Source organism: Plectropomus leopardus, chromosome 20 (assembly GCF_026936395.1).
Source record: "Plectropomus leopardus strain MGB_pleo_1.0 chromosome 20, ASM2693639v1, whole genome shotgun sequence".
Taxonomy (NCBI): Eukaryota; Metazoa; Chordata; class Actinopteri; order Perciformes; family Serranidae; genus Plectropomus; species Plectropomus leopardus.
The window spans coordinates 25835811-25858819 of NC_142195.1; the positions used below are offsets into that span (position 1 = coordinate 25835811).

The 23009-nt window shown below is 37.3% G+C and overlaps 1 protein-coding gene across 2 annotated transcripts in view; it reads left to right on the forward strand.

The window, feature by feature from the left end:
* Positions 1-23009, forward strand: part of vldlr (very low density lipoprotein receptor) — a 68642-nt gene that overhangs the window by 2844 nt on the left and 42789 nt on the right. For both annotated transcript variants that reach the window (XM_088070789.1, XM_042508911.2), the window contains exons 2-3: positions 13717-13836; positions 20929-21051. In XM_088070789.1, the coding sequence (XP_087926915.1) occupies positions 13717-13836; positions 20929-21051 (243 nt within the window). The remainder of the gene's footprint in view (positions 1-13716; positions 13837-20928; positions 21052-23009) is intronic.

A 23009-nucleotide genomic window follows, 5' to 3' on the forward strand; every position in this document is an offset into this window, starting at 1 on the left:
GCAGTTTGCCTGCAGACTAAATTATGAAACAGCTGAGAGAGGCTGAGAGCCGTGTTGTTTGGCTGCTTGTGTCTTGCAAAGATTTCAGTCGCTTCAATTCCTACCTACCGTGGAAAATGGCCTTTGGAGGGAACATTGAATCAAAACAAGTGCTTGTAATGTGCACACACTCCTCTTAGCATACACCCACCACTACCACCAGCTCCTTCTCATTCTCAGCTCCAAACACACACACACAGATTGAGATTGTGTGAGCCTATTTGAACAAGACGTAAGGCAAATTAGATAGTGGCAAGAGCAGCAGCAGCATCTCTGGCCTGATTAAAATGGATGCATTTTTCTTCCACGGTTACTGTGATGCCATGCTAGACCCAGATCCTCGGCTACATGAGGGAGGGGGATGAGTGGGGGGGTGCGCTTGGTTCTTGAAGTGGGCGGAGTGGTGGACAGAGGGAGGAGGAGGAGTATACTGCAACCATTGCTGTTACTGGGGAAAATTGCATTACCATGACCTCCAGTGTGACAGCGTTTGTAAAGCGCACAATGATCTACTATTTTGGGAGGTAGACGGCTCATTGCAGCTCCCCGCCTGTTGAATCTATGGTTTCAAAGCCACAGGGAGTACTAACAAGTGAATAATTATCATATGAAATAATCTGCATTTCAGACTCACACCCTCAGTTAATGGCTATATCAAAGTAATTGGCTCTTTAAGTTATTATAGAGCTTTTGATTATCACATTTGCATTCACAACTGTGACTTAAACATTAAAGATGGTATTCTAGTGTGACTGTCAGGGAAAAAAACTATTCTGTGATCTTAACCCTTTGAAACTTTGGCACATTGCTTAATTCTTGCAAATAGCAGGACATTGCTTGCCAAGTTGCTTATTGCCTTTTTTCACTTTGTTTTTTATAAGAAATCAAACCAATTTGAAACTCATGAAAGGTGTCTGAATGCAGCACAAGGAAAGTGATGTCGGTCTGGGTTTCAAAGGGTTAAGGATTGTTTAATATTCTGAGTCATGAGGAAAAATTTTGTTTATGGAAAAACAAAATATTGCAAGAAAAAAAGTTGGAATATTTTGATCCATTCTATCCATTTAATTCTGACTTCTTCCCAGAAATCAGTTTTGCTGTCACAGACTATAAAGAAAATTTAATTAATGATCCACCTATAAAGTTGACAAAACTCTTTTCTTTGCGTTGTGGTTTTGGGTTCACCAAATCATTTTTATTCATGTTTTTTAAAGGCTGCAACTTTCCAGATGGTACTCTGCAGCCACGGGAGAAATATTGCTAACTTTAGTGCTCCAAAATCCATAATTATGTGTTCTTAGTCATCATGAACTCATCTGTGACAATTTATGCAAAACGACAACCAGCCTTTCTTTCTAGCCTTTGCAAGACAAAGTGGTGAAAGCTTCCTCAGACCTTATTATGTGGTAGTAGTGTACAGTTTACGGAGTTCAGACTTTAAATGTCAGCTAAAAATTGAGTCTCACGCTGCAGGCAAGAGGAGAATACTCTTGTACAGGTTTATATACTTCAGGTTACGATTGAAGTCTGTTGTTGTGCTGATTGGATCAAAGTGCAGGGTGTGCAGTTTTCCAGACAGCAAGTCAATGGGTTTCTGTGGAGACGCTAAGTAGTAACGCCAGAGAGTACACCCCTAGAGAAACAAAACACAGGAATAGATTATGCCCTGCAAATTTGGTTTTTGGTTGCATTGGTTTTGCATGTTGCACCTCGTTTACTACATCTCACATTTACTTTACACTACTGAGAACCATTTTGCAAAGTATGCTCCTGTTTTAGATTGCTAGATGAATTTTTCAGTACAGGGTGTCCCCCAGGACATTGGTTAGTGGAGGTGGCGAGTGCTCTCAAAGTGCACATGTTGCATTAACATCATTAGTTTATGCTGAACGGTCTTGAATCTGCACTCAATCTGCATTACCATCCAACAATTATGTAAGTTTGGCACAAAAAAAACATTCAGAATGGATGATAAACATGATGGGTTATATTGCATAATCATCTTTATGAGGAGCTTAAAGTGTCAATCAACCCCAAAATCAAAAATACTGGTGGGTTTTCTTATTCCTTTAGAGCCATTTATTAACCCTATGAAACCTGAGCAAATTGGCGTGTTGTTAAACTTTTTTTAAAAAAAAAACATGGGGAAAAGGCAAGGAGCAACTTAACAAGTAATCTCCTTAAAATTAACACACAAAAAAATGTAAAAACCTAAAAATTTGGAGAAAAAAAAACAAAGAAAAAGAAATTATCTGGAAAAAGTGCTGAAAATAGTCATAATTCTGTATAATAATTTTAAATATATAATTATTTTGGACATTTTTCCCTCGATAAATGGGCATAATATCTGCATGTTTCAACATGCAGTTTTCATGAGAGCATGTAAAAAAAATTAAGCTTGTTTTTTATTAAAAGCTTCTTAAATTCTGTAAAAGAGTGTGCCTTGGAATTTTTTGGTTTTGACTTTTTGATAAAAGAAATAACGACTCTAACCTCTCCCTCCTTTCTTGGGTAAAGTAAAGTGTTTGTTTAGAGTAGCTAAGTTGTCCAGCTTTGCAATTAGTCTCAAAACTCTGGAATCATGTTGGCAGTTCTTAAATTTTCTTTTTGATTTGAAAAGACAAACACAGCTAAATGTTGATGGATTGACTCTGCAAAATAAACCACTGAGAAGCTGATATTTGTTTAAATCTTTGATCAACACAGGACTACACACTCACTGGGCACCTGGGGCTCTCTCTATATGATCATGTTCACTCTTACTCCGTCAGCATTAAATGTACGTCAGCAGTAAGCAGTAGGTCAGGCTGATGTGATGAGTCAGGACTTTACTGTTGATGTGAGCCGTGTCCCTCATGTAACATCTCACGATGATGACTGGTGTATGTACTTCTGCTTCTGGCTTTTCTGATGTATTTTGTGCTTTTTGCAGCACAACTGGAGTGAGTGGTTTAAAAGTAAATTTGAAGTAAATTCTGCCAAAAGTTGCACAGATGTGAAGTGATAGGTTCATTGTTAAAATTGTGTGTAGTTTGTAGACTACCAGCTTATTATGTGGTGACCATGTACTAATGTGGTAGAAATAGTGATTAAATGTGTGAAGTGTGGAACATCAGTTTTGCACAATATTTATATAACTAAAAATGATGCTTGGGAGGTTGCCGTATTATTTTTTTTTAGGTAATGGCAAAAAGAAGCAGCAGCACAATTGTAGATTTGTTTGTTTGTGGCTCAGTTGCATCTTGCGGATAAGTAATGTTTTTGTCAGTTTATTTTTGAGGACTGGCACAGCCACAAGTATGCAGGAGGCATGGGGTGACCATCATGCAAATATGTATACAGCTAAAATGGGTTTATCTGAGACTTAACCCTTTAAAACCTGAGCATACTGGCTGAAATTTAGCACAAAAAATGAATATATACATAAAATGGTTAATACTAATTGTAATATAAATGTAGTTTTCTCAACACTTTTTGATTTTTTTTTTTACTATTATCTAACAATTTCCAATAATTTCTCAAAAAAAGAACAAAATGTCGAACACAAAACAAAATAAATGATTATATACAGTTGTTTATTATTATTATTATTATTATTATCATCATTATTATTATTATTATTAACAGGAATTATAAATATAGTTTTCTAGAGATTTTTCTTTTTATGTCATTTTTAAAAAAACTTCATACTTATTTTATTGCTTGTTGTCTTTTTTAGCAATGTTTTTAAACAAAAAAACAAACAAATTTGCTGAGGTTTTAAAGGTTTAAATGCATGAGAAATGCGTGTGAATGCAGCACAGTAAACCTGATATCATTCCATGTTTTAAAGGTTTAAATAATCAGTCACTTTCATGTCCTCATCAGTAGATTAGATGTTTAAAGGGACTCCAGATAAAGGATGGCCACCCACGCATGGGGCTGTCAGATTAGACACACCTGAAAGAAACAGGCAAAATCTGTCTGGATTTGACTGACAATGTCTCTTATTACATCTTAAATTTTCTCAGTTAATGTATTGTAATAAAAAATTTTTGATTCTCTAGGTTTTATAGGAGTAATTGTGCAATTAAAGTGAAATGTAGATTTCTTTTGCAGATCATTGAGCTGGTTCCCAATGTTTCTGGCACCCATGGCAAACTATGATTCCTCAAAGTTACGAGACATACCAAATTTTTAAATTGGCCCAGTTTGTCTGGAAAGTCTAGAACACCGTACAATCATCAGACGCTGCTGGACAAGGTCCAAATTACATTAACAGTGGGATACTCTGATCTGAAGCATTCAAAACTGTTCATTAATTCAAGTAATGTAACATTTTTGTTTGGCAATATTTTTTTATATTTCAGTGAATTCCCAGAGGGCCTCTGAGCTCAACCCATTGCATGCATCCATGGCAGCGAGCCTCTCAAAGCACTTAATTTAATGAGTCCCATCTTTTTCAACAAAAAGAACAGAAAAAAATACGTTTTTTTCGCTTGTCTTCAGGGTGAAAAATTTGCACCCACCACTTGTAAATTGCGAGTGAAAAAAAAAACCAACATATATTGGCAAATTTAAAATAATGAGGTCAGTCGGCTTTTGGCTGGTTGTTGAAATAAGCCTACTTCTCTCCAAACTCTCGTTACTAGAACACATAAGTTGGCTACATTTTTTTTGCATGGACTTTGCACGCTGTGAGGTGAAATACAACGCATGAGCGTACTAACTTTTGTGCCGGTGATCCTTCGAGCTGATCCATGAGAAGTTTAGTAGTTTTAATATTTAGTATTATTTAGTACTGCAGAATGAACTTACAAAGAAACAGCTTAACATCCTTCTGTTTTAGTTTTATTCAAACATTCAAAATCAACAAATCTGGAGATGCATTTCACTGAAGAAGGGATAATAAAAATGGAATTTGAAAAGTGACTGAAGTCAGATAAGTATAGTTGAGTGAAGCTTTTCCCTCTGAGAATATTACTAAAGCACTTTACTTGAGTAAATGTACTAGGCTGAAAATGGGCTGAAAATTTTTTTAGCCAGGAAGTTTTTTTCAGTTCACCAGCCATTGGCAGATATAACAATAATCTGACTTTGTACCCTGCGTGACTCGTTTGTCTGTTTCCTCTTTTCCTTGGAAATGCCTTGGTCATGGTCGGGAGTTCCTTTTTTTTCTTCTTCTCTCAGCTCATTTACGAAACGTCTTGACGTTCAGAAGAAGATCTTAGAATGGGAGGAATCTTGTTTTTTTGGCTTAATTTGTAAACAGGGTAATCTTATCAAGTGAGCATGGTTAGATTAATTAATATCTTTATTCTGTGTCCCCTCGTGGTTTACAGGACACCATTACAGCGTTGTTGCAGTGATCAATCCAAAATACATGTTATCTTACTGCTCAGTCACCAAACATATTACTCTGCCTTTTATCTCTTGCCTGACAAACAAATTCTGCCATAAAAAAGATTACCTTTCTAAAACATAACTCAATTTTTTTGAATTTTTGAGCACAGAGGATATTTTGACGTGTACATTGTCAGTGTAAAATAAAAGAACAAAATGCAATCAGAGCTTGGTGAGGGTTTAATTGGCCAACATACTGGCGTCTGGGCAGGCCGCCTTAAATAACTCACTGGTCAGGTGTTCCAAGTTAGTGCAATGGCGCCTCAGCTGCACCCTGCCAAGGACACACACAGTGCACAGGACTCTGGAGCCGTCACAGTGGACAAGATGCTTTAATAATGTTATCTAAAAATGATGTCATACCCTGGTAGACAAGGTATGACTTGAGGATTTTAGGGAAACAAAACCAGTCTCTGAGTAATTTCATTGTACTTACAGAAAAATGAGGAAGAAATGAGAACCTCCACGCCCTCTTTGACTCTGTATTTAGACCTGTTTGGCCTTCTAATTCCCTGTGTGGTCTTCTTTGCCCCAACATTATGGTCTTTGTTAATGGCTGCCTTGTTTAGTTTTTTTCTTAAACCAGGCTCTTACACTGTTGCAGTTATTTCTAAACCCTCCCATTGTGTATCACAAAGGCTCTACTGAAGTGTGTTGCCCATTTTAAAGGAGCAGTGTACAAGATTTAGTGGCATCTAGCAGATTTCAACCAGCTGAAACTTCTCCCAATTAAAATCAGTGTTGAGCTTTTAACCTGAAATAAAGCAGTTTCACGATATGAATCAGTGTTTTTCTGACACTGTGTGGCATGTTGGAGCCGTTAGCCTAGCATCTAATCTGCTAATTTGAGCCCACCTTTTTTTTATCTGATAATTTAAGATCCAGACATTCAGCAGATTTTTACTGCAGAGATCTCTTCCTCTCCAAAACAAACTGACTAGTAGATTTAAACCAGTAAAAAGACAGTATAAATCAGTTTCACTGAAAAAAAAACAACCCCACAGAAACATGGTGGTGCAACTACGATTGGGCACTGAAACTTGGTACCAATGTAATAATAATATTTCTAAGTGTACTTTTAACCTGTTTCACGCTAATATATTCAGATACAGCTAATGCTTTAGTGGCTCATCCCTAGTTATTATTCACTAAAGAAAACATTCTTACTGTATTATATTCCCTTTTGCCAATATATCCCACTGAATCCTTCACACTGGACCTTTAAATAGTTAGTGCATCTGTTCCGTTTGTGTGTACACAAGGACTCAAAAAATGTAGCAATCAGTCATCTTTATCTTTCAGTTTTAAGTTCACAAGAGTGTTGAAATTATTGGGTTTAGTTATGTGAAAATGCCTGAGCTCTAACTTATTCAGCGAAAGGATTTTCAGCTTGTTTTCATTTCAGAGAACAGCATTTCCTTTTAGGCTTTTCAACTTTTGTTGAGGAGAAAAATGAGCATGAAGTTATTATCGGCCACTCTGTGTATTTTAATTATTTGAATTAGTTGGAATAATGAAGACCAGAATTTATTGCAGTCCTAGTTGACAGATAGCCATCCTTAGCTGCAGCACTGGTGGCTGCTGATGCACGCTGTCTGACTGGTCAGAAGGTAACGTGGTAAATGGTGTGATCTTTCATACTGAGAAGGAGGGTTTTTCCAATGCATGGGGGTACTTGAAGAAATGTTTTGTGGCCTTTACTTATCATGAGCACAACGACAACAAAAAAGGGGCAAAGAGGAGTTCAGACTTTAAATGTCAGCCAAAAATGGAACCTGACACTGCAGGGGAGAGGAGAATACTCTTGTTACAGGTTTATGTACTTCAGGTTACTATTGAAGTCTGTTGTGCTGATTGGATCAAAGTGCAGGGTGTGCAGCTTTCCAGACAGCAAGTCAGTGGGTTTCTATGGAGACACTAGAAAAGTAACACCAGAGAGTACACCCTTAGAAAAACAAAACAGGACTATATCATTCTGGGTTCTTGGTTATGTTTGCGTGTTGCATCCCATTTTCTACCTCTAACATTTACTTTATGCTACAGAGAACCATTTTGCATTTTGCTGCTGTTTTAGATTGCTAGATGAATTTTTCAATACGGGGTATCCCAGAGGAAATTGGTTAGAGGAGGTGGTTAAGTGCTTTTAAAGTGCCGATGTTCCATTAACATTATTAGGTGTTGCTGAACAGGTCTTCGTATTTGTCTGCACTTTATCTGCATAACCAGCCAAAATCAATACATAGCATAGTACTGCAACAGTTTTCCCTGGCAATACTGTATCCATACACGGATGCCAAGTATTGATTTTTGTATTTTAAAATTACAAATACAAATGAAACCCTTTGTAACCTAATAGAATAATGAAATCAATTGCTTTTTCCAGTCCACTAGATACCCTCAGCTGCGATAAAAATGATTTGAGTAACATGAACAAACGTAATTTTATAAAGATAAAAAAGATGTTGACAATTTTCATTTGGGGACATAATTTGCAGTTAAAAAATGGTAATAATTCACAATATATTGAAATGTGTTATCACAGCACTCAGCATATTGCAAAAAAATAAGAATGAATGTTGTATTATAAGTATCATGATAATATCATATCCTGGGGTCTCTGGTGATTCCCACCCGTACCAAGCAGTAATGTAACTTCTGCAGACTTTGGCATTTCACATATTTGTTAGCTGTGACAAACAGAAAACAAGACACAAACAAGTGTACAGAGAGGATAAAGATTAGCTCTACATTTAATTAGAAGAGAGCATAATGATGGAATAAGTATGAAATTAATAGAAATATGCAGCGGATTAAAATATTGTGTTGAAGTCACATATGTTTTGTTTTTGTGCCTCCCAGTGATGTGTCATTTTCAAGGCATTTTTCTTCGTAGGGTTGCAACAGTATAGGATTGTCATGATATAACTGTCTCAGAAAATATTGTGTTTTCACAGTATTACTGAATTATTATTGTTAGCAATCAGGATGACCCTTAAAGGAATGAAAACAGAAGTGTTAGTTTTGGTTGAGCATACATTTTATAGCTAAATTAAAACTATATTTTTGAAGTTAAGTGTGTGTTTAAAAGTCTCCCTTTTAAGAATAACTAAAATAAAGTTGAGATTCTCTGACCATTTTTTCCCAATATTGTAGATAAGCAAATGTACACTATGATAACGTCAACTTTTACATCACAGTAAACCTTAAAACTGGTATATCACTGCAACCCTAACCGAGAAAGAGGGCACTACAGGAAGGTTTATCTTGACAAACTGGAAACACTATTTGATGGGAAACAGACTTCAACACAGCACTGCCTTCTTTCAGTCGGCTACCTTCACAAATATATTTCCGACCTGTGGGACACACTGCTCTCTGCGGTATTTGTCTGTATGCCAGTGGTCATTTTTTGGGTTGATGTGTTTATTTTGATCTGATTAAAATGCATGTAGGTCTGCTATGATCCATTATGCTGTGATTGTGGCGATTGAAATGGTAATGTGGATGAAAGGTCAGCGTACTCTATTCTGCGATGTGACTACGGGGCAAGTACAGCTTGTGTAGTCGTGGTTGAATGGACGTCTGGAGGCTGTTGGCACTGTTGGCTGTGCATTTACCTCCTCCGGTGCTGTGATGTTAGTAGACAGGGTCTGGCGTGCCAATCAACAGTCCAAAGTTGCAATGGTATTAAATCAAAGGCGGCAAATATCCACATTTTCAAAGCTGAAACCAGAGAATGTTTGTTCATGCCTGATAAATGACTTACAATTCTGATAACTGGTCATTTAAGATCATTTATTCTCTATGACTGGAGGTTTGTGTAGAATCATACACTATATAACTTGGGCACAATTTCACATATGCAGGACCACAGTCGTGTGTTCCTGCTTCAGTTAAAGGCCTGAAGCACCTCAGGTTCAAATCAAATCAAACGGGAATGTTTCTCTCCCTTAAGGAGCTTCTGACCCACTTTAAACAGTTGGCTTCATGATGGCGTTTCAGTGACTAAAAACAGTTTTTATAGGTTTTTCCATCCTGTCAAGAATATAATTCTGGTGTAAATACCTACAATCCTTTCCGCCAAAATGTTTTTTCATCCTTATTTGTAAAAGTTGAAAACTTTTGACCTTTTGAAGAAAAGTAGTCGACCTCACAGCGGCACAGTAACTCAGCTACATCTGCGACCTCTCCTGGGTTTCTATTATCGCTGTGTGCTCCATTTACCCACCTGGACAGACACAGTCCAGACTAAAGTGGGTGTCAAGGTCAGACAGTGTTATTTTAAGACCTGGAGTCATCACTACCTCCAGCAGGGCTGACTGAACACAGCACTGCAAAATAAAAAACCCAACTTTTTCTTACTACAGAGATTCTCTTGTTGAAGGTGAACTAAATCTTGCAACAGTTTTCTTTCTACTTAAGTCTGACCATTTTAGTATTCACCAAACTGTTGCAATATGATTTATAGCGACAGTTTGTGCCAAAATCAGATTGTGCTATTTATCAGTCTAGATTGTTTTGGTGTGAGTTGCTGCATTCTGGAGATTTTGGCCATAGAGACATCTGATTTCTCTCTGATGTAATGGAACTAGATGACACTTGGCTTGTGGTGCTCAAAGCGCCAAAAATATATAAATAAACATTTGAAAAACTCAACAGCAATGTCACTTGTCTCCAGAAATCATGACCTGCTTATTCAAGATAACCCATAGACCTTGTTGTGAGCAGTTTCACTTCGGAACTATTTTCTTTCCACTGAATTATGTGATTGTTGTGTGGGAAAATGTGTGGAAGCCCTGAATGTAAACATGTCTTTACAATAAGTTTAAACACTAGGAACTTAGTATTAGGTAAATTGCATGACATTAGAGAGCCTGCTTGGTTTAAAATTAGATTTGTCTACCAGCTTAGTTATGTCTAGTCAGCCAGCCAATCGAATTGTCACTGTGCAGTCTTTCAGACTAATGTCTCTTTCTCCTGTCATGCTCTTCTCAAGTTCTCCTCCTCCTCTCAAAAAGCACCTGATGAAGTCCTACAAAACTAAATTGTATCTCCAAACTCTGAAGGTATCCCTGGAGACACACATAAGGAGGCTTGCAGGATACTGAAATGTAATTGGCTTAAATCAAAAGTGGAAGTTTTCTTCCTCTCATTGAATGGTGAAGTAATGAATCCTAAAACGCGGAAGTCCATTAGTCTTTTAGCACTTCTGGTTCCCTCTTCTTTAAGTCTATGGGTTTTTTGAATGAGTTTTTGGTAAAATGCCTTAAATAGGGTCTGTGGTTGACACAGGCTAAAGATATTGAGACGTTTTGTTCTGCAACATAAAAAACCTCCACTTAAACACAATTTTGAATTTTTTAAGGTTTTACTCGTCTTCAAAAAAGGTGGTTGGTAACAAGGGGCTAAATGGGACCACAGTTCGTCTGGAATGTTAGACGTCATCACAGCGGACACAGAAACTCAAACCCACTTTACAGCTTTACAGAGTCACACTCGAACTTCTAGATTTATCTGTTTATAATAATTTTCTATGATTTTCTATAACGGGTTTTTACAGTGTTTGTAGTTGTGACTGCAGTTTAGTTTGTGTTTAGCCTAACAATAGCTTTTTGCTTCTGATGATTTCCGCTTCAAAACACACAAAAGTGGTGTTCATCTGTGAAGATTATCATGCTGAACAAAATATGTAAGACTCATAAAAGGAACCAGTGCAATGCCAACTTCCTGGTTGACCTACAAAAATATGTCATTCCTTCACCGCTCTATTGCAAGAGAGTGTTCATGAATCACAAGCATGCTCCGTCTGCTGCTTGCTGCATATTTCTTTTTCTTTTTTATTTTTTTGACACTGTAGCCAAACATATTGATAACCACATAATCTGGTAGCCAATCACCCTTTATGGCTCATTATTTTTTTTTAGATATTTCTGCAGATAGATAAAGAAATACATTAAAAGATTTTGGCAGCACAGTATTCATGTGCTGAATATTAGATGGTCTCTGTTATCACACATTTTGAGACTTTTTTAAAAAATGTTTCTTAAACTGGTATTGAATTTAACCGCTCACCTGCCTCCCTGAACCCCTATCTGCTAAACTTCATAACGATCTCTGTACATCTGTGTGACCTTCAATGCTGAATACAGTCGTTTTATCACTTAAAACTGTCACACAACTTATCACTTGGCACTGTCACCACTAGCTTTAAGACTGCTGTAATTAAACCTTTGGTGCTTACTGAGAAGTCCCTAATCTTTCATTTTATTCAAAAGGACTAGAACGATATGTGTCTCAGCTATTTTCAGCCCACATGTAAGTTATCTTTTTGAACCTTTTTTAATCTGCTTTCAAGGCCTGTCACTCCACTGAAACTGCTTCTAAAGTAGTAAATGATCTGCTGCTTACCTCAGATTCAGTTTCCACCTTTGTGCTTTTATTACTGGATCTCAGCATGGCTTTTGACACCATAGTTCACTGCATACTCCTCAGCCGCCTGGAAAATCAATGTGGCGTCTCCGGCCTATTGTAAGAAACACTATAAAGAGTCAATATTAGATAGCTATTGATTGATGACGGCTCAATCTGCCAAACACTTAGCTGATTAATGAACCAAGTGTTTGGTCTGTAACAGCAGAAAATGGGGGAAACTGCCCATTAAAAGACTTTAGAGCCCAATAGGACATCTTCACATGTCTTGTCTAAAACAAAAAACAAAGGAGATTCAGTTAAGGCCAACTGGAGAGAAGCTTGAAATCTTTGCATTTTAGAAACTGGAGCAAATTTTGGTGTTCCTGTTTGAAAATATCAGTGTGTAGATGAGTGCCTTTCCTAAGCAGAGCCACTCTCTTCCCACTCATGACCTAAATATGTTTGATCTACAATAGTGACTCAATCTGCCAGTTTAGTTTTTCCTTGTTAGTACTTTTCTTTAAAGGGACAGTTTGCTGATTGTCACCCAGTTTTGTATCATAACAATGTGGGTAGTATGTATCAATGAACTGAAACTCATATGGCTGATGCAAAATATGTCATCTGAGTTTGGTTAATATGACTGATCAAATATATACCAAGATTATGTCATGTTTTTCAGAAACATATTTTAGTGCCTTGTTTAGTTGTAATATTAAGAGTTTGTGAACAGGAAGTCGGCGCCAGCATTTGCTGCATAGTGTAAAAAAGGCCGAAAAAACATATCAAACAGTAAAACCAAGCCATGCTGATCAGAAATAAACCAAGATTCTGCCACTGAGTTGCCAATTTCTCTGCTCAAATGTTTTTAGAAAATATTTTATCTTACTGATTAACTGTAATATCAGATTGTTTGTTACCAACTGGACGCCATTGTGTCAAACGGATGAATTTGCATCACATCACCTTTTATTGTTTAGCGTTTATTGTTCCGATGTGGCGCAGTGCATTCTGGTAGTTGTTGCTTTTCTACCTATTAAACAAAAGCAAACACCACGGTCTTTTTTCTGTTTTCTCTGGTCATTTAGCAGCAATTTCAAAAGTATTTTAGTCTTTCTACTGCATAGACAGCCTTGTTTTATGAAAAGACCATCTTTTCAACTGTAAAATACTTATTTTACTTTACAAATTCAGAAAACCTTCAGCCCAATCATTTCATCAAATTAAAAGTCAGATGTGTTTTTTGGCAGTTTTGGATAATGTGGAAAAATTCCTTCTTGGTTCTGATTTTTTTTCCCTTTGTCAGTCCTTGTATGTCTGACGTCCTTCAGAGGACAGTAGAACAGATGCTAGCCAGAAGACATTTTCCGGACACTGAGGTTTAGTCCTCCACTAAAATATTGATGTCATTTCATCTTCAGTTGCAAATGCAAACACAAGGAAGTGAGTTCCAATGTCAGCGGTGTGTTTTTTCTATGTGAACACAATAATATACAAAGAGGGTTTTTCTCTCTTGTCTACTATGTTTATTGAGCTGTATTAATGACGCCGTTTCAAATCAATGGCCAGTATGAGTAGTGACTTGCACAAGTAGAGCTGGATGGATTATTTCACTGCAATTACCGGATGTTGCTACAGAGGTGCAGCTGTGAAAATGTAAAGCAAGTTTAAATTCAACACATGGAGCTGGCGTATCTCCACAGTGGCTCAGCAGCGGCTGAGATCTGCTCTCAATGCCAGCTAGTTCTCTTTAAAACAATTTGTTTTGAAATTAAAGCACTGCAGGGAGTCTTACTGGGACTAAATAAAAAGCAAATTAACTCTAAACACTTCAGTTTTCTTCATGCTCCCTATGTGTGTGTGTGTGTGTGTCTTCCTCTGTAGGTACAAAGACAGAATGTGAAGCCAACCAGTTTCAGTGTGGAAATGGTCGCTGCATCCCGTCTGTCTGGCAGTGTGACGGAGATGAGGACTGCACCGACGGCAGCGACGAGAACTCCTGTGGTGAGATGCCAAACACAAACTGCTGTGAAACACTACACACACATTCTGAGCAGAGTACTACATAACTGAGACCAATAGACACATAAACATATACACAAATAATGGAAAACAAACAGATTAAAAGATTACTGTAATAGAATGTGTTTGTGTTGAGTTTAAAGGAATAGTTTGGATCTTTCAGGATCCAAAATTAACATCCTCCGCACACCAAATGCAGGTAGATTTTCTGTTGTGCGAGTAAATCTCAGGAGGCTGTCAGCCACACTGTTTTTTTACCAAATTGTAATGCAATAAAAATGGGAAACTGTGCTTAGAGACGGTATTTTTGTGTCATTCACGGTCAAGCTGCTTCTGTCCTCTGTTGCTGTCTGTCTGTGTCTGCGACGAGTTTGGGACTCTCAGCAACAGGGACTCAATGATGCATTCACGTGCACCTTGTAAATTTTGAAATTTACATTCCTTTGTACGGACAAGCTCAAAACCACCAACTATGGCACATTCAAATGCACCCTGTACTCATTTGAGTGTAATCTTTACTCGAATGGCTATGAAGGTTGTTTGAGAAGGAAGAGCATTTAAATTATTCAGTGCTTAAATTGTAACAAAACCCCATTCATCTCTACATAGGCAGATTTTATATTTTTTTTAATGACCAAATCGCATTTTAAATGTCCTTGAAATGTGTGGCACTTTGCATTTTGCTTTATGAACATGACTCATTATCCTACAAACGGGACCGAAACCCCCCAAAAAAGTTACCAAAAAATATATTTTTTAAAATAATATGTCTCAGACAGATAAATCTTTATGAACATGCAATTACATATAATCAAAATGAGGTTGACGGACTAGTATTTCTGGTGCTGTGTAACGACAGTCAAAACTTTTAATCGACGAGTTGACTAATCACACACATTCCTGAGTGAGCCACCATGTTACACTGGATGACATTGTTCGTCATTACAATGAACACAGATGTATATAGTTGCTATAACATCAAAAAAAAATTTAATCCACAACAAAAAATGCAACATCTACTCCAGATTGATTAAGAACTGCAATACATATACAATGTTATGATTACAGCTGTTGTAGGCGAATCTTAAAATAAAATTATATTTGTGAGCAGTTTTTAAAGATTTATTTCTTAAGGAAATGACACATGTTGGTCATTTCATGGTATATTTTGCCAATAGTAAAACTACAAAATCAGCTTTATCCTTTTAGCTTTCGTCATAAATGCCTTTTCTCACTATTAACCTCCTAACAGTTGTGACAATTTGTATTTGTTAGGATGTTACCGATTGTGCTTTTCTTTCTGTGCGGATCAGTCGCCATGTCCATTGCTGCTGGTGTGAGTTGTGAATGTATTGTATTTACATAGTTAATGTGGCCTTTGATGGAGCGTGGGGGCGAATTGATGACAACCCATCTTGGTTACAATTGAGCACTGTTTCCTGCCAAAGTGAACAATATGTAAATGAAGCTGGAAATTGAGTCTGACTTGTATCTTGAAAGGTCACCTCACAGGGTGCCAGATTAGCTTTTTACATGGTGGGACTGGTGCCAGTAGTTTTTCTCTCTCCAGTTACAAGCTCTGGCACTCAATTTGGTGGCACCTAAACATTTAATGGAGGGCCACAGCATGGAGTATTCAACTCTTAAGCCCACTTTCCTCTCCACATGCTTTGCTTTTTAGCCAAATGGATGCAAAGCATCAATGAGTAAGAGCAAATTCAAAGCATTTTCATAAAATAGTATGCTTCATGCCTTCACCTAACTTCAACCTTGAGGTTAATATTGATACCAAGGACTCAGTGTTACTCAGTGCTTTTGTGTTGGTTAGAAACTTTGAGGTAAATACAGTTGCAGACGGCTGTGACTAATCTGTACCTCTGGCCTTGAATAAATCTCCTCCATTGCTGTAGGGCTGCAAAATACTTTTTTTGGTGGTTAGTTTATTATTTTTCCTGGTTTATTTAGTCTATAAAAAGTCTGTTATCATGAATGACAAGTTGAAATAGCTTCTTTAGTCTGACTAACAGTCGAGATTCAGTTGATGGTTTGTCTTTGGATGGGTGTTACGTAATTTCATGTAAGGCACATTGCATTTACTTCCTTTTATGCAAATGGCAATACTCTAACTGTATCGTCAACCATCTAGCTTTTCAAAGGTTTCTACCAGCCTTACACGATAGAATTTACAACAGATTTCAAGCAAGCAAATTTCCAATCTCACAATTAATTCATGAGTTTACATCAGTGGGTGTGTGATCTCGATAGTTGGGTTTAAGATAAAACTCAGTCCGAGCTGTCTAAGTCAGTCATTTTCTCATGTCATGGTTACGATACGGTGTTTCCCACAGAATTAGGTTTTATGTGTGGCTGCAACTTATACTTTTTACTACTTTTACTTTTACTTACCCTATTATATCATTTTGTGTCAGATTAAAAGATGTTTGCAGGTCTATGAAGTCAGCACAAGCAGAACTCGAGTTCTTCTTTTCCGCAGCTGCAGTTTGTAGAGTTTGATTTGCAGGATGGATAATTAATCAGTCAATCCAATCATAGCTGATAAGAGCAGATAGTATTGATGGATGTGAGGAGCAGCTGCTGCAGAGGCGAATTAAAACTTTTAGACCCAGAGTCCACCCTGCATTCAGAGTGTGGTGCAATATATAACCAAACAGTATACATATTCCAGTAGCACTCCTAATAAATGGTGCATCTCCAAAAATATATAAAATCAATACGTTGTGGCAGATTTTTTAAGATTGTGGCAGGTCGCCACAAAAAAAAAACAGTATGGGAAACCGATCAGACCGCTAAGTAACTTTAAGACCAGTAACAGAAAAACACTGCAAAGGCACAGCATTTTAATAGGCTGAGTAATACTAGAAACAGGGCAGTGAAGTACTTGGAAAAAACAGGTAGACAGGATAAATAAGGCCTTTTAATAAAGTCAGTAGGTCTGTACTACTGAACTTGACATGTTCACGAGTTGTTTGTGGTCCATCCTGAGAGGATCCGTAACCCACTTTTTGACCACAACCTAACAGTTGGGAACCACTGTTCTAGTGTATGGTAAGGTGTATTACTAGGTGTATCACTCACAAATTTTCTGAAAACTTTGGAAATACCTTGCTTCTTCTTTCTTATTGCCTTGCATCTTCATAATCCATAAACACGCTGCATTAAATAAAAAGTCTGCTGCACACACATCCATCGCTTTTATCGTACACATACTGCACAGATGGTGGCATGTGTTCTCACTCCTTCACATAGCGACGCATGGATGTGACATGACATTCAAAACCCAGCATGTTAACTTGGCCCCACCAGGAGACTTCCCCATGTCCCTTGAGACAGAATGACCTGGTGATGGGAAGGTAGCAGATAGAGCAGAGCTAAATATGGATATGAGAGGTGTGTGTGTGTGTGTGTGTGTGTGTGTGTGCGTGCATGTGTGTGTACATTACATTTCAAATCTTTCTCTTTTTTCTTATGTCCCTCATCTATCTGGGTCATACTATACTGAGAGGGAGGGAAGAACAAGTGAAGGAAATGAGCACGGAAAAGGAAGAAAACAAGGAAAGGAGGAGGGGAATAAGAGCAGCTGATCACACTGCAGGGTTGATATTTGGGGAAAAAAAATCCTGATTACCAGAAGACCCCCTGAGATAAATACACAGGATTTCCCGAAGGACATTAATTGCAACATGTATTTCCTTAATTCTAAAAGTTTGCATCCTAAATTAATGGACATTTCCACAGGAGTTAATGCAATGAAGTTCAACACTTCTTGTATTTTTTTTACGATAGCCATGGCCAGAGGCGTAGAGCCCTAAAACCATTTTAGTACCTTCAGTTTCCTCATCTCAAAGTCGATGGGTTTATTTGAAAAGGTTTTTGTTTAGATGCCTCAAATATGATACGTTGCTAACACAATTTCAAGAGATGTCTATGAAAGGACAAGTGCTAACAAGTGGCCTAAAAAAACTACAGAACGTCATCAGATCGAGCAAAGTCAACTTTACTATCAATTCTGCCATATGAACAGGACATAGATGGGATTTAAATACTATTTCTCCCAAACTGTACGTGTAAACATGAAAGTTCACAAACAAAAGAAAAGAAAAAGTATAAAGATTAGTTAAATACTGAATACTGAATAAAAGTAATAAAATTATAGTTAAAACTTCATGTGTAGAGCAGCAACTTCAAGTATTTCTGTTATGCAGTGAATGATTATTTTGCAGATAGGATGAATAGTGTAAACATAAATAATTCAGATGTAATGAAGAGTGCAATAAAGCTTACGTATGTGTGAGTGAGGCATTTGCTCCGAAGCATTTCCCGGGACAGGGACACGATCAAAGCTAAACCAATGCCCAGTGTAATTGAAAATGTCTGCAGGAAGTGTTGCCTTTCATTGCTTTTACTGCAATAACCAGGATTTTCCACAAGCGTCATGACCAAGACTTTAAAACATTTCCAACCCACTACTTTCTTAATGTTCCAAGCCATGTGACTGTCAGGTTTTAGATCTTGGTCATTTTTTACTCTTTCATGAAGGATTTTAGTCATCAACACTGTAGATCTTGCATTGTCAAGGAGGCAAATGTTAATGTACTGGGCTTGCAGTATCACCCAGCTGGACATTGTGGAAAACACTAAATAAATGATAATCACAATGCACTGAGCTGAAAGTAATTAGTAGTCAGAGAAACTGATTTGGAACAAAAGAATGGCAGTCATGACCTAAATCTGGTGTTGCACTGATGGAGATAGTGTTCATTTATACTAAGTTTATCCAAACAAGAGGTTAACATGGAGGCTGTTGGGTTTTCATCAGCAGCCAATCAAAACAGGAGCAGGTCACTTAATTTTCTTTTGGTGACATTAGGCAGGTTTCCATTACAGATGTTCGCAAAACTAAAGCAATATTTGTGAAATGTCGATAAAAAACAATTGCGAGATGACTGCATTTCCACTGAGTGATGCTATGTGACTTCTCCTCTCGGGATAACAGTCTAAGAAGCATGGGGATGGATGTTCAAAACATTAGCCGCTATATTATTCTCTTGCAGCCACCGCACTAGCTGTCATTATTTCAAATCAAAGACGATGTAGGCATATTATGGTAGCAAAAATGAAAAGATAAGCAGCCCCTAATACGTGGGAGCGGTGATAGTCCACCATTTCACAGAGGAATTATGGAGGAATTATTCCATCATGCCCGGGGGAGTCACTTCCTACCGACAAGTGTGGGCAGTTTTGCGAAATATGGCTTTTTGGAATCAGCTAAAATCCCACCTCATGTAAACATAAAAACGTTTTTGTGATAAATTGGAGTTTTTTGTTTTTTTTTTTTTAATTGACGTCTTTCCATCAAGCATTGCATTGTGCAATGCATTTTTTATTCTCTATTTTCAATTTGCACAATCTGAGGGTTAATGGAAACATGCCTAGTGAAGTGATGATGGACTAAAACAGATTTTGGCTTTCTGCCCATAACTGGTTTCACCCCTTTGCTCTCTCTCTCTCTCAGCCGCTGACATGTTGTTGCGTTTGACTGTCCGTCTGTTATTTAGTCAGCGGGAGATCAGAGCTGCTTTGACTTTCAACCCAGACAGAACTGAGATGTGTGAAAGATGAGAGACCAAAATTAATTCATAAAAGACGTTTGGTAATGAGGCCCGCTGCGACTCTGCTGTTGTGGCTCAAATCGGAGTTGGTTGTTTCTTGAGCGCATGTTTGTATTCTGGTCAGAGAGACTGAGGAAAGGCCTCAAAGAGACACCCGAGCCCTGCGAGGAGGTGGAGATGTTGTCGTTGTATTACTGTTTTTGAAAAACCTCAAATCTTCTTTTTCAGACAGACCATCAGGAATATTTCAAGTTTTCCTTAAAGCATTCACTTTTTAGAATCTGCCTTATTTCTTCCTGGTTCCCTGTTCACTTGATTTGCACGACATAAACATAACCTGGAGATTGAGTTCGATGATTCATCACTTTATATCAAGATTGTGGTTGCAATTTATAATTCAAATTGCAAGAGCCTTGATTCTAATTAGAATTTGCATAATTAAAAGTCTCTTAATAAGCTGGAGGAAGTGGAAGGTTTAGTATAGTTTGAGGCCATTACTTTTGCAGCTCTATATTTACTGTTGCAGACTCATTTACTCACTTGTAGTTGATTTTGAGAGTTGGCTGAACCACAAAAAAGAAAGACAATGTTGGATGTCAATTTCAAGTACTGTTACAATAAATTTAAAGTACTGTTAAAAAAAAGCTAAATAAAGTGCTGTTACAATCCAGTTAAAGTATATAAGTGAAAGTATTGCAATACAGTTAAGTACAGTGCTGTAGTACAGTTAGGTAAAGTATTTTTACAATAAAGTGTGGTAAAAGTAAATAAATCGAGTTGACTTCTTGTCAATTTTTGCTCAATATAATCAAGTTTATTCTATATAACTTTCTACAGTTCACGTGCTCAACAACATGCAACTGCATTGTTTTATTTGGTTCAATATGATTTAAGAAGAAGCTATATTATTTCAAATTGCAATATCTGTCAGAAAAATAGCTGTTGGTTATTTTTCATTCAGTTCTACTGCGGGAGAGCCCTGACTGAAGGTCATCGGAGTTGTTTTTAAGCCTGTCTTTATCTTCCATGTTCATCTGTAAAGCAAGAACTCTCTGCAATATAATCCACCTCATGGTCAAAACTGGAGGATTTTTCTTCACTTGTAATTTCACTTTATCTGTTAGCTGTCTTTCCCGTTCTTCTGCTTTTGATGGAGACGGGTGCAGCAGTCAAATCTCCAGAGGACAGCTTTGAATGTATTTTTAATGTAGATGTGGAGTTTGGGCTTTGCTTAATAAGACAGCAACAAATTGTTAACTCATGACCTTTTCCCCTGATAAAGTAAGAAACTCAGTTTTGTGAGCAATTCATATTTATGAGGTGTGCAAGTATAGTTTCAGTCTTTTTCCCTTCTCCTTGTATTATTTGTGTGTTTCTATTTCATTGATGCAAGATGTTTCATTAAAGAACACAAATCCATCTCTGTTTTTATCTCCCGCTGCAGTTAGAAAGACTTGTGTGGAGGTGGACTTTGTGTGTCGCAATGGCCAGTGTGTCCCGAAGAGATGGCACTGTGATGGAGAGCCGGACTGCGAGGACGGGTCCGATGAGAGCGTCGAAATCTGCCGTGAGTAGATTGTTTCCTCTCTGATGAACTTCACACAGCTTTTGTCAGATTGTTTGTGATGATGGAAACTTGTCTTCCACAACACATGTGAGATATATGTCATTATTATTGATATTTCTGAAAAAGCATTAATGCAATTAATTAATGCAGTTAATAAAAAACCCACAATTTTACATTACTGCTTTGAAAGAAAAAGCTAAGTTGATCTAAGATGATTGATCTCTCCTTTTGAGGCAGTCGTTGAGTTTTGATTATTTCAATGCGCTGAAAATCCACTTGTTAGAAACTTGAAACTTGCTTGAGACAGTAATTTCAGGACAGTTTTATGTCTATCTACTTAGGGCAACTTCAGTCTGTTCAACCTGGACCATATTTGATTTGAAGTTTGTAACGGGAAAAAAAAAAGATCCCTACAGAGATGGAACTTTTTGTTAAAGAGTTTCCTTTAATTTAGCCAGAAACAGCCCAATAATTGCCATCAGCAGACTTGCCGGACTCCATTTAGTAAACAGTCATTTCTAGCGTGTATAGAGCATATTTTCATGTCTAACTGGATGAATTAAAGGTTTATTTTAACCAAACCAAAGTTGCTGATAATGGAATAGTGGAGAGAAGAACCAAGATCACTTTTGCAAGTTTTGTATTGTTTTTGTCGACTTTGAACCATGTTTCACGATCGTAAAATCAGTGTTTATTTAAACATAGACTTGAGGTCTGGCAAAAGTGATTTCGGGGCTGTTTCTGTTTAAACAAAAAGGATTTTACTCTGAAACCAACTGCATGGTCTTTTTCACAATGTTGTCACAGTTATGATGTGATATTATATGAGGCTCTCTGTGGCAAAAACAAGCACTTTTTGTGGACATAAATTGATGGAGCATAATAGCACGGTGTTGCTATATTGCAGCTTGTTTGATGGTGCTGGCTGCAGCCCTCTTGCTCAGTACTGGACCAATTTTTAGAATTACTGTCTACAATTGTCACAGAGATTACATAAGAAAATAGGGTACATGTTGAAAAAAATCAGAACTTAGACCTGGAATATAGGTTGTAGTATAGTTATTTTGCAATTGCACAGATGCAATTGGATACGTTGTTCGTGCATAAAAATGCAGGACGCATTCATTGTTAGTTTGTGTTTCAATGGGAATTGTGACATTAAGAAAAATGTCACAATTGAAAATTGTGTGTGAATATCTTCAGTATTATCCTTTAAATCATTAAAACAAGTGCCAGTTAACCTCTAAAAACAAACATTATCTCCCACCTGTGAGAACACTGCTGTACGAAGGTCAGCTGTTCCAATAGCTCCGGTTAGAGCAGCGAAACACGTAAATGCAGATTAACAACAATGCGAAACCAGGACATGTACACATGTGTCCCCCAGGAGGTCGGACAGTGTGAGCAGCCTTAATTACTGCAGTGTCTCACTGCAGCGAGGAGCACGGCTCACACCACAGCATTAAATAGGCAGGACAAACTGATCTATTCACCCTTTTGGGGCTCACATCCATGAGTCACCGATTTGTAGTAAATATAAGAATAATGTTGGCTCACTGGTCTGGGAGCTGACATTAGAAGGTGTTTGTTTTAGTACTTTTTCTTTTAGCCCTTTGAAGCCTGAGCAAAACTGGCTATGCTTCTTTCAAAACATGGGAAGCAGGCAATGGGTAACTTAAAAAGGGAAAATGTCTATGAAACTATAATTCTCATAATTACAAAATTAAAATTATGACAATTTTATAATTTTTTTTTAAGTACCTTTTCAGGTTATTTCCTTGTTTTGTTCTACTCTCTTTTTCTCTTCAGTAATTTTCAGGTGATTTTCTTTGACTTTTTAGCCATTTTAGCATTTTAGTTTCATTATTATTTTCAAAATCTACGTATTTCTTAGAATTGGAGGAACATTTCTTACAGAGTTGCTCATTGTCTTTTTTCCTTTTTTTTTTTTTTTTTTA